This window comes from Conger conger, chromosome 12, assembly GCF_963514075.1.
Source record: "Conger conger chromosome 12, fConCon1.1, whole genome shotgun sequence".
NCBI classification, from domain to species: domain Eukaryota; kingdom Metazoa; phylum Chordata; class Actinopteri; order Anguilliformes; family Congridae; genus Conger; species Conger conger.
The window spans coordinates 19,253,215-19,265,669 of record NC_083771.1 but is presented as its reverse complement, the minus strand read 5'-3'; the positions used below and the strand labels follow the sequence as shown (position 1 = coordinate 19,265,669).

General features: G+C 42.4%; 1 protein-coding gene across 2 annotated transcripts in view; it reads left to right on the top strand.

The window, feature by feature from the left end:
• Positions 1–9,008, top strand: part of fam219aa (family with sequence similarity 219 member Aa) — a 33,953-nt gene extending 24,945 nt beyond the window's left edge. The window contains exons 5-6 of one of the 2 annotated variants that reach the window (XM_061263049.1): positions 2,017–2,071; positions 3,423–9,008. In XM_061263049.1, the coding sequence (XP_061119033.1) occupies positions 2,017–2,071; positions 3,423–3,581 (214 nt within the window). In that variant the 3' untranslated portion in view covers positions 3,582–9,008. Of the gene's footprint in view, positions 1–2,016; positions 2,093–3,422 lie in introns of both variants that reach the window. The other variant, XM_061263048.1, reaches the window with a different exon arrangement.
• The last annotated feature ends 3,447 nt before the right edge of the window (positions 9,009–12,455 follow it).

Sequence of the window (12,455 nt, the reverse complement as noted above, 5' to 3'; positions counted from 1 at the left end):
CAAACTGAAGATGAAGGGTGAGCATTAAATTGATTGCGAGTCAAAGTAAACAAATATTGATTAAATCCAGGGCGTTGTTCTACTCAAAGGTATTTTGTCCTGCCCGAAGTAAAAACAAATTCTAATGTGTGTTTTCTTTTCTATTCTAAGCAACTGTTGTGCTTTTAGCTTCAGGCCTCCATGTTTTTTTAAATTTTTTATTGAACTTCTTCAGATTGCATGGAACCAGTACTGTGTTAAAGGAAAGACTAACTGCAAAAGGAAAGACATTCTCACTAAACAAAGAAATCAAAAGCTGTCGGTACTATGGCCCAATATAATAATATAGACAAAAAGAAAGGCACTCGCAGACTTATCATTTATTGGATGGCAGCAATCAAAATGGATACCTTCTTCAGCAGTACTGTGTTGACATTTAAACTAGACTCAGACATTTTTTCACATCTTACTTTTTTACCTGGCTGCCCTATTATCCAAGCCTGTATCCAACCTGAGCAGTTTTGTTTTTAAACTATGCCCTGGGAAACTATTTTTCGTAAATAGTGTGATATAGAAAGGAGCGTTGATTTCTTGGTCAGTGACCGAGCAATGATGAGGACCTGGGGGTCTTCCGTAGAGTGAAATGGAAGTTTTTGACTCCGAGGAAGACGTCGCTTGATGGCGAAACATCAGTCTCCCCCGTCCATTAAACAGGGTGCATTTCTCTGAGCTCAGAATGCTCCACCGTCTCTCATATCGGGCTGGTCCCTGTGAAGTTGTCCGGGTCAGGAGTCTCATATAGTCTATCAACCCTGGTTGAAGAGCACCTTTCTGATCTTCTTTTTTTTTTTTGCTGGCTTGTTGCACCGTTGGGTATTTCCCTTCCTGTTTGGGCGTGGCTGTCCCCTGTACGTGGGCGTGACGCGAGTGACATCACAGGAAAAAAAGCGGGGAAGTCCGGGATGGCGCAGAGCCACTTTCCGCAGCGTGCCGTGATAACTGCGGGAACGCGTTCTCCCGGGACGGAGGATTAGCCGCTGGGATTTACGCTGGGATAATGCGGTCAGCATTGACAGATGTGCCCACCCCCCATATGCTCCCCCTCTCGCTGACCCCCGCCCCTCCCCGCGTGAACCTGCTGCTAATCCCGCTGCATCTCAGAGCGCTGTGACACGCGCTCTCAGCACAGGGCTGAAAGAGATGAATGTTTGTCTCTTACGTTTCTTAAATGCATGGACGTGTAGGTTTGTGCGCTGACCGCACGCGGTCCCCGTTCCATGGATCTCTAGAGCATTTTTTATCTACCGTGTGAGATCAGCAATGTTAAATGCTTGAAGGTTGTTATTGCAGGGATTTAATTCTCGCTACAGGGATCAATCAGACAAGCGATTGGCCGACCAAGAGGACCAGAAGACGGGGCTTGTGCTTTGTGAGACTGGGTCCCTACAGACCAGACAAGCTCAGTAAAGTGTAGAAAACTATTTGAATCCAAAACAATTAGGTCTGGGATCCGTAGAATCTTTACCGCAGGGATTGATGTAATTCTTCTGCATCTTCTATCCTCGCTGAATTTTCATTGCTCGTCTTTGAGAAAAATCAATCTGGAAGAAAGGGCCATTTCTCATCACTGAATTTATGAACCAAAGCTTTGCAGTGAGAGATTGGGTTGTATGTTTGACATCATTATTTACAATAAGCAACATTTTTCACTTCATCTAAGAAAAAGAAACGGACCGTTTAACTTCATTTCATTGTGGTCTGGGCTGCGTCTCAATTGGCCCACAAGTTCCCTTTATAGTGGACTGACTGGGGCCATTTGTTAGACATTAGCCCACACCCTAATTAGACCTTTATAGGCAATTAGTGGGCCAACTGAGAAGCTGCCCTGGTGTCATATCCAATCTAGCCAGTGTCTGTGGCTGACAGGCCTAGTGTGTCCATGTACAGGTATCAGTTCAGTCTTGTGTTCTTGTCACAGCGCCTCCCGGTGTTTGGAGGCGGTTAGGTCCATGTGCCTCACTCTCCCTTTCCTTTCAGTGACGACGACTTCGACATGTCCAGATATTCCTCATCGGGATACTCCTCAGCCGAGGTGAGATGTCTGAGGGACCAGGTACCTATACCCTAAGGCTAATGCCACTTACTGCTCAAACTGCCACTGCCATCGCCATCAACCATTGATCCAAATATATGCTAAGGCTAACGCTACTTACCGTGTAACTCGCTACTGTGTCACTGTCCACCGCTAATGCAGGTATAATTTACAGCCAATGTAATTTAGCATTTAGCCATTGCAATCCCCATCCATGACTAGCTAAAATATATATATGTAAGTATAGCTAGTATACTGTTATTTAGCTAGTCTCAAGCTCTGCCATTAACTCTCATCACTAACCCATTAAAGAGATATCATTCCACAGTCAAAGTCACTTCGATCACATTTTTTCCCCATTCTGATGGTTGATGTGAACATTATCTGAAGCTCCTGACCCGTATCTACATGATTGTATGCATTGCACTGCTGCCACACAATTGGCTGATTAGATAATCGCATGAATAAGTAGGTGTAATAAAGTAAACATGTTCCTATTAAAGTGCAAAAAAGTATTTTTTGCTTTAATCCACTTTAATCTGCAATTGCCCCTTTCGCAGCCGCTGTAAACCAGTCGGTCTTCAGAAACTTTGTCAAGCATTTAAAATATCCTTCATTGCATGCAAAAATTAGCTGGTCCAATATAAAAAACTAATGTATATATACACTACGGCCAACATCACTTTCTCTGTCATGGCCGATGTTGACAGCGGTTTTAATTTAAATATACGCTATGGATAATGTCACTTTCCCTTTAGCTGGTGTCATTCCTTGCCCCGAATGCCTCAATTGACATCCACCATTACTGTAAAATCTTTCTAACAATGTTTACTACCACATGCTCTTAAAAAATAACATTTTCACCATCCATTTTATTAGTTCTTTTCTGATTGTGTTATTTGGAGAGAACGTAGGATATTGTTATGACATTTTTTACATTTTAGTCATTTGGCAGACGCTTTTAATCCAAAGCGACTTACAAGTGCAAAGAATGAAAGAATGAAAGAATGAAACCTCTAAAAGAATGACCATTCTGCTATCATTATGAAATTTCTTCTTATTGCAAGCACACTACAATACCAGTAGAATTTTACTACAACTATTACCATGTCGACGCTTGTTCCTATTTTTACTACTGGTAGTCCTAATACTAACAATGAAAGAGTACCAGTATGCAGAGGTTTTAGCAGTCACTGATATTCTAGAGAGACTGATGTTATTAGGAACACATTTTTAGAACTGCAATGTACTGTCAATCACTCTCATGTGGACCAATGAAAAAGCATTGTTCTCCGCAGTAAAACACTATGGCCTGTTTTTAATCAGCATTTCCTTCCTTTCTGTCCTGCAGCAAATAAACCAAGACCTGAACATCCAGCTGCTGAAGGATGGGTACCGGCTGGATGAGATCCCAGACGATGAGGACCTCGACCTCATCCCCCCCAAATCGGTCAACCCCACCTGCATGTGCTGCCAGGCCACCTCCTCCACCGCCTGCCAGATCCAGTAGCCTGCATTAACCCCCCCCACACACACACCCATCCAAATAACCCCCCCTCGCCATCTGCAGTGAGTTTACTTCACCACCAGAGCGGCGACCGAGCGCGATGATTTAAAAATAAAACAACGGTAATAATTAATAAAGAAGGGAATGAAAAGGTTGAATTAAAATATATTTAAAAGAAGTAAGAGAAAACGCAAACTAAGACTAACAGTCATTTCTTCCTCCTATGGTAGGATATGTATGTCACTGTGTTGTAGAGCCAGTTTAAAACGGATTCCAGGTCTGAGGGAATTGAGGTGGCAACCCCTTTGCCAATGTTCTGATAGCACCCTTTGTTTGTTGCGAATAAATATCTGTTAAAATAGATCTAAAGAAGAATTGTAAAAACACAACAAATATTTTCCGGAGAAACCGGTTCAAAGATGTCTGCCCCTCATCAGTCCTAGCTTCTTTTTGGCTTGATTTTTATTTCTTTTTTTTTTTTTTACTGGAATATTCTGGAATGATTGTGCTGTATGCTGAAATGAAGGATGTAATATCGTATGGGGGTTGGGGATGTAAATAAGGGAAGCATAATGATGCCTCTGACTCTTTTTCTTGGTACTGACATTTTTCTTGGGGAGTTTTGTGAATAAATCTCCTATTCACAACACTGAAAGTCATACTGTGTAGCAAACATTAGGGAGTTACACCTGTCTACAGTTTAGTGAACACTCATTTTTATTTTTATTTAATGTCTAGTACATTACAGTATTTCATTTTTGTAACATTGTATAGAGGCAAATGGATTGAGGAGAGATTTATCGTGCTCCGTGCTTTTTTCTCACCGATAGCAGTTTATTTTTCTGTCACTTGTAATTCAGAAAACCCTGCAGTAAAGGGTCAGAGAATATCTTAATATCTCTGAACATATTTCATTTATTTTGATGACAACGTGTTGACAACGTTCTGGATCATGTGGAGTCGAAAGGATAGAAGACAAAAATATAAGATTGTCAAGGTTTTGGAGTGGCTTGTACACAACCTTGCAGGCCACGGTGTTGCCTCCATGATGAGCATTGTGTTACTCACCAGTCCAGTAGCAGTGCAGTATGTTTTGTCCAAACACAGTTTTAAGACACCACCCTATCCACCATGCCCTGTGTAGACCACCGTATGCTCACGCTATGGAGTTGTACAGTTATCAATGTCCCCACAAAACGGAGTGTGGGCTGATATGTGGAAGGAACATTGTCTCTTCTGAGGTCAGACAGGGTAGCCACAGAATAAAGATACCAAAATGTCCCAAGACAGAATTGTTACTTTCCAGCTTCCACATTAACAAAAGCTCATGGGACTTGTTATGAGGTCGGGTAGGGGCTTATCGAATTTGGTTTGTGGGACTTCGTCTGAGGTAGGATAGAGGGCTTATCAAATTTTGTTTATGGGACTTGTCCAGATGCATGTCTGGGTCCAGTGACTCACCTGTTCCCCAGAGAATCGACGCGTTGGCCGCAAAATGGCTTCCAGTTAGCCAGTCATCCTAAAGGAGGTGACGAGGCAACCTTCTGGAGGGGAGCCTGTACTTTGTTGCACGTCGCTCTGGATAAGTGTGTCTGCTCAATGCTTTGTTATGTAATGTAATGAGCCTAACTTCCGTCTCCCATCTCCTGTTTGTAATGTGGACCCTTTTGATGAAAATATCAAACCTTCTTCATATGCTGTCAGAGACTGAAAGGCAGCAGCTAAAGTGCATCATCATCTGTGGGTAGCTCCACAGTGCTGAGAGAAACCCCCAAACAGTGGACTGGCAGGGGAGGGGTGCTAATAACTGAGGGGTGCCGTTCATAAGAACCGTGGCTGCCCCATGTGTTTACTCTGCGCCTTAAGGCAGCAGACATTTCTAGAATTCATCTCCACTCAAACTGCCATTTACAGTGATGGCTCTGCCTCTCTGGTTGCTGTTGGCAATTTGCTTGGCGGTGATGATCGATGGCGTTTGGTTTGTGTTGTGGGTGAAGTTCCCTGGAAAAGACACTTTAGCATTTTCCTTTCCATCTGCTTTGCAGTCTGGTTGTCTGCATTGATTTAGTTTTGTATTTTTTTGTGTGTGTATCTGCTTGTGTATCTGCTTTGGCTGGGAGTTGGCTTTTATTGGGGAAAATAAGTGTGTTGGTCAGGAGAGGAGATGCTGGTTTGCTGATTTCTATCCCAACCGGGTGTTATTACTGCTAAATGGCCCTCTTGAGTTTTTTATTCATGTAATGGCACATGCAAAAATTTACTGTTTGCATGTGACAAGTGGAATTTTCTTACCCCACTGGCAAATCTTTAATGAGTCAAACTGTCTGACCTCATTGCCAATAAAATATCAAAAAAAGTAATACTAGTAAGATTTTAAGGCTAAATATAAGACTTGTACTCGCTCGTACAGATTGACTTATTCTTTTGTATTTTGCAGTGATTGCAGGACTAGAGTCCCTGGGTTGTGTGACACTGATGTTGATTGGCTGAAATTCCTCCAATAACATGCTCAGGACATTAACAAAGAGCTGTCTTTACTGCAACTTTTTAGAACCACTCCAAACTGTTCCCCAGATGGAGAAACGGTGCCAAACATACATACGTGAGATACTGTACGTGGAGTTTTGAAATACAGTGTAAATATAGTAAAATGTAATCCTCCCAGACACTTCCCATGATGCATTGCTGCTGTACATACTCCCTGATGTAATGGCTTTGGATGCGATTGGCTGAGCTCCACTTGTTGATGATCCCATCCAATCAGGTCTCTTGCCCTGCTTTCGACAAGGTCAAAGCAGATACAGTCCAGCAAAAACACAACCGCCCCTTGTTTTTCAGCCATTCTGTAGACCAAAGATACGGTCGCCCTTGTTCGCCAAAGTTTGAACATCTCATCCAGTGAAAGGATGAACCGTGCTTTGAATATGGGTGAGAAGCACAGAGAACATCCGCTAACCTGCTTACCCGCTAACCGGGTCCCCACAGACCCCAGTGTATTACACGATCACACTCCAGTATTCATATGAACGGCATTTTTGCCTCTGATCCTAGGGTTTTTTTCCTAGCTTTTCTTGGCTTGTGTGACACGGGAGAAGCTTGTGAACTGGGGACTGGGGGGTCTGAGGGACTGCAGGCTCCCAGTGGAAATATTTAGGTTTTTAATTTCCCCAAAATTGTGAGATCACAAGCACAAGATTGGCTGTGTTACTGTAAGGTACTCTGCCCTGCTTGTAATAAGCACATTAGCGCGCTAGCCGAAATCATGTTATGTCATTAGGGGAATGGTGAGGTTCTGTTATTTGAATTGGAATTTATATTTTCTCACTGTAGATATGTTGAAAGAGACACATAATCTTTATTGAACCCCATGGGGTATTTTGTCCTCTGCATTTGACCCATCTTAGTTGCTTAGGGCAGCCACCTTGCAGCGCCCAGGGAGTAATGAGGGGTTAAGGGCCTTGCTCAACAGCTGTGCAGATGTCTTATCATGGCTACACCTGGGCTTGAACCACCAACCTTCCAAGTCGCAGTCATGTACCTTAGCCACTAGGCTACAGGCTTCCCTGTAGTATATTGCAGATAATACACATATTCCCCACAATGGTTTTGTGGGAGGTTACCATGGAAACGGTTGCTTCCTGTCATTAGTGCAGTTTTGGGCAATTTGTGGCAAACTGTAATGACCACCAGGGTCTGTGAGATTTGTAGTCAGCAGTGTAGATGCTTTATTATTACTGAACACCGTTATTTATGCGTGCAAACGCTGACCCAGATTTGTGCCCAGAAAACCGAGAGAGATATCACGATTCGTCAAAAGGTGTCAAAGATAAATGGGTTTGTTTATTCAACTACTAAATGTGAGGGGCCACCAGACTCCCTCAGGAAGCAGAGATGAGTAATGAATGTGCCAGCCAGATTGTAATATTGAACACTTTTTATATATTTTTTTAAATGAGTATTTTCTTAGCCACTTTGTGTCACATGACTTAGACCTTGTTGTGTACCACAAAGATGGCCATCATTGCTTATCCTCCCTTGGCCAAAATCCAGGTGAACATCAGCACCCCCTGCCTGTAACTCTCTGTTACTGTCACTGAACCTAGTGAATGGCAGGACCATGGATCAGCAACTCATGGTCCTCCAGGGTCGAGAACTGCTGACCCCCCGCCCCCTTTACCTGGGAGTTGGTGATCCCTGCTGTATGGACTCCACCTCACTGATCACATGCAACAACCGCCTCCATCCACCTAGTAAAATAAAGGGGAATCAGTGGGAAATGCTAATCGTTGAAGGGAAATTTATACAGTGCGTGTGTTTAACAAGATTTGAACGGAATCGGGTTCTATATCGTTGCCTGGTTCTGAACAAATGTACGAACGATGCATGATTGAATGCTCTTTCTCTGGCAGATTTGTGGACCTGTGTCTAAGTCCCCTCTGTGTGAAATGTTGCAGGGACATGCAGTTTGCCTCTAAATTATTCACTCCTAATTAAAATTCCTCTTTCAACACCAAAAGCGTTAGCATTAGCTGTTCTCCACACTGAGAAGCACTCTCTGGGGTAAAGTGTGCATTTCAGCATCGTTCTTTTAAATGCAACACTTTGTATGATGTATAGAGTGTATAGTTTTGCACGCATAATGATGTTTGCCATTTCTTGCTACAAGTAATTCAAATACTGGACCCAGTGCCAGAATCGCAGAATCGAAGATTAAAACTGATTAATCCATCACCATTTATATAAAGTTCTGCAGCCAATGGCATTAAGAAACACATTTTGACCGGAATATTCATCATAGAAATGCAAGAACTTAAACCTCTGCCTGACTTGACTTACAGACAAAAGCATGTTGTGGTGAAACGTAGTCCAGGCTCCGTGGAGAAGCAATGTTCCTTCCGTTCAGAGACCTGTTAGATAGGGGATATTGAGGAGAGCAGGGCCACTTTCCTCCAATCAGTCCAACAGGCAAACATGTTGTATGTTGTGTTTTGTTTCAGCTCTGAAATGACCTAAGTGGTCTCTATACTGTTCCGTCTGGATGAGTGGAAAGCTTTTTTTTTTTTTTTTATATCCTCTTTTAATCTTGTTTTTCAGTCCCACGTCTTCAAACATTGTGTCCCTTCTCCGGTAGAGAAGATGATGCAAAGCTCACTTTTTTTTTCTTTTCTTGGTTGCAGTGTCAGACTTGCTCACGGCTCTGAATACATTTGCTACATTAGAGTATGCCTTAAGTGATGTATTTTTTAGAACTTATATTTATTTCCAGTGTTATGTTTTAATTTATTTGAGATATTAAAAAGTATGCATTTTTTTAACATAGACACAGTTTTTTTTATTATTATGATTATAAATGTGAACATTTCCATACCAGTATTTAACAATGTTATTGTTCTGTGTAGTGTAACATATCAATAAATACAAGAAAAGAGATGGGCAGACTCCTTTTTTCATTTTTGTGTCAGACCATGGTACTTATTACTTTACCCTTACAATTACACTCAAGTTAATGTTTTATTTGGACCTGAATACATACCAGTGCAGCTCCATTAGAAACATGATATAACATTTCTATAGTCTTAATTATTCCGTATATAACCTGGAGATGTGACCAGAATGTTCTGGGAGTCAGGTGTGAAGACAGTCAGGCCAACAGTAAGCTTGATTTGATTTTGGTAAATATGGAGAAACAAGCTTAGTCATTAGCACTAGGTAGGAGATTTATGTGAGAAAATTAAAGAAATTATGTATAGAATTTCTATTTTTACCTCAGGATACATATGAGCAAACACATTGAGAGGTAGATATAACCGCCTCCCAACCCTCGCCTGCTCTCAGAAGTCCACTTTGTGTCGTTAGAGTATCAAATGCTGCCGTTTGCCGATGCATTTATTTTGAGGAAATTATCTGTAATATATTAAACGGAGAACGCACTGTCCCATCATCCTCCTGGGCACAGTTCAACTTGTTTCTTTCCGTACGGACAGTCCTGAAGCGTAAACGCTACTCAATGAAAGCTGTGGTCCACCGTCTCTGCGCCCTGGAGGATCGGGAAATGAATGACCGGGCCCACCCTGAGTGCTGTAAAAACACTGCTGTACGAGCCCTAGGCTGATGGAGAAGAGCACGGTATCACAGTACCTGCAGCTAGATAAAATGATAAAACACCAACACGAGGCTTAATAAGGGGCAGTGGAACGGCCATGGCTTGTGAACAGAGCTTCCGGAATGTTCCACCGTCCCCGTCACGGTATACACAGTAGGCTACATCTCTCTTTGATCCGTTTGACCCAGTTCCAATAACGCTAAAATTCTGTTTGTAATCGTCGCGCTGCATCGCTCAGATCCGCGCCGCGTTTGTGTACTCGGCTTATGAACGGGGAGCTGACGCCTCCAGGAAATATGATTACAGCGCTGCCACCTCTTCATCTCCAGACCTCCGACGAATCCGTATCAGTAATCCCGAGGTTTTCAGGGTTCCGTTCTCCAGGCTGCAACGCGGTGGCCAATTAACACTATTACACTGTATACATTATTATAACACATCTACACAGGGTTTGTGAGTAGCTATTTAGTGTAATGTAAATGTCAACTAACAGCACAATTCTAAAACATTGAAAATGAGAACACTTCAGTGAATTTTTGGTTAATTTTGCTAAGGGCCCTTAGCAATATCAGCCACAAACAGAATTTTTATTACGCCACTTCAATATTGAGGAGACATACACAGTCTCCACAGGGCTTCCAGAAGAATCCCAAATCCCAGACTGAGACCAGTTGTTTGCCTCCAGCCGTAGACCTTCTGGGAATGCTAGCAGATACAGACATCCGTGTCTTTCAAGATAGGAATCAAAGAGATTACATAGTAACGTCTGCTACGAGGCTAACGCAGAGACTTGCCTGCCCTGCTCAGCAGTAATGAGCCAATAGGATCGTGCGGGGGTAATTACCTTAGCCGTAGCATGTGAATGTGTGTGAAGGAAAGGGGGGGGGGGCGGGGGAGTGACGGCGATTAGCCCTCTTAGGACAGATGGAGGTTGGGATTGGGATTTACCAACAAACTGTTCCCGGTGTTGTCTTTCCCGGGCTGAGGGCACTAGTCCACTTTACCGTGAGCAGGGAGTGTCTGTCTGAACGCTGCTACACAACCGGACCGGGCCCACGGATCGGCCAATCGAACAGCCAGCACTCGGCCAATCAAAGAGCCCACGCAGAACACAGGTGAGCGTGAATCACAGGGGTTAGCTCTTCCTAGGAGGAGTAAATGTGCCTGAGAGAGAGAACAGGTGAGTAGGACTTGGCCCCATAGAGGGGAATTCCACCTCATTCATGTTCATTCTTAAGTAGAGACCCTCCATTGAGTTGTCTGAAACCCATTAAAGTGTAAGATCAGACATACAGTACTGTGCAGAAGTCTTAGGCACCCTAGACTTTATTATATATATGTTTCTTTTTTGTCTGCTTTTTAGTATAAAATAACACATCTGAGATCTCCAAATAATTCATTTTCCAAAAGATTTAATTTTTGTAGAAACATTTTTGTATTTAAAAGTTACATATTACTGTAAGCAATTTACTACTTTTTACATAAAAACTCGATCAAGGCTGTCTGAGATCAGAAGCAAGGAGCCGACCAAGAACTGTTCTCCAGCATGCTTGGAACAACCTCCCTGCTGATTGTCTTAGCCAACGCTGTCCTGCAGTTCTATATCTCAGAGAAGTGATGCAGTTTTAACTCCGAAGGGTGGTCACGAATAATATTGATTTGACTCAGTTAGTTCAAATTGATTTGAACTATTCTGCCAAATTACTCAAATGTAATGTAAAATGTATAATACGTTTATTTAGGACCTTTCATTGAATTATTTTTGAAAGAATCTTTATCTGTACAGAATGTTATACAGGCGCCTAAGACTTTTGCACAGTACTGTATGTCATTAGAATGTTAAAGGATCATTCTAATGATGATGTAACAATCACTACTGGCAATTAAAACTGACTCACTGTATAATTTCTTTTTAAAAAACTACCAGAAGTACATAGAGGCCAATTAAATCTGCATTGAGGATTCAATCTATGTGTTTTTAGCGTTTATTTTCCAAGCTATATTTAATCTGGTCTGTCCCCTGGTCTTAGTTTACCGTTTCTGCTTGTCTGCTTGGGTCTTGTCTGCTTAGTGCCTGCTTGTGTTGAAGCCGTCTCCAGCAACTCTTAAAACATTTAAGCGAGGATGAGATTTGCTGGTTGTCTCCATCCAGTTAGAAACCCCAAATTGAGGTCACACTCCCATTTAACTGCATATTAAATGCATTATCGATGAGCCAATGAATTAGAGTCTTGGTGCCTTCACCAGGGAAGAAAGTGCAAAGGAAAAAAACACATTCATCTTCATTTGTAAATATAATATTGGAGTTAAGAGTGTGTGACCTCAATTTAAGTTTTGTGTCCATTTCCTTGTGGTCTGAAACTTCTTAATTGGGACATGCATTCTTTTTCCCGTTTATGCACAGTTGCACTCTGCTCTATTTCAATTCACAATTCACATTCAATTCGGGAAAGAAATTAAAACTGAGTGAACTAATTGAGAAATCCCCAAAGACTGGGGATCAAATCTGGCCCTGGAATCCAAATCCAGCCCTGGTTTTCTTGTTCCCCAGGTAATTAACTGAGCAATTAGTGCTGGAGACTGTCTTCACACCTGACCCCCAGGTAAACCGGGGATGGAAAACCAGCAGTTCTTGACCCTTGAGGGCCATGATTTGATGATTCCTGCCATAGAGCTTAATGGAATTCAGGTATTGACTGGGGGGTGAAATACTAGAAAAGCCTGAATCCCTCATCCCTTATACACACAGGTTTCTCTCCCCCCCCCTCCTCCCC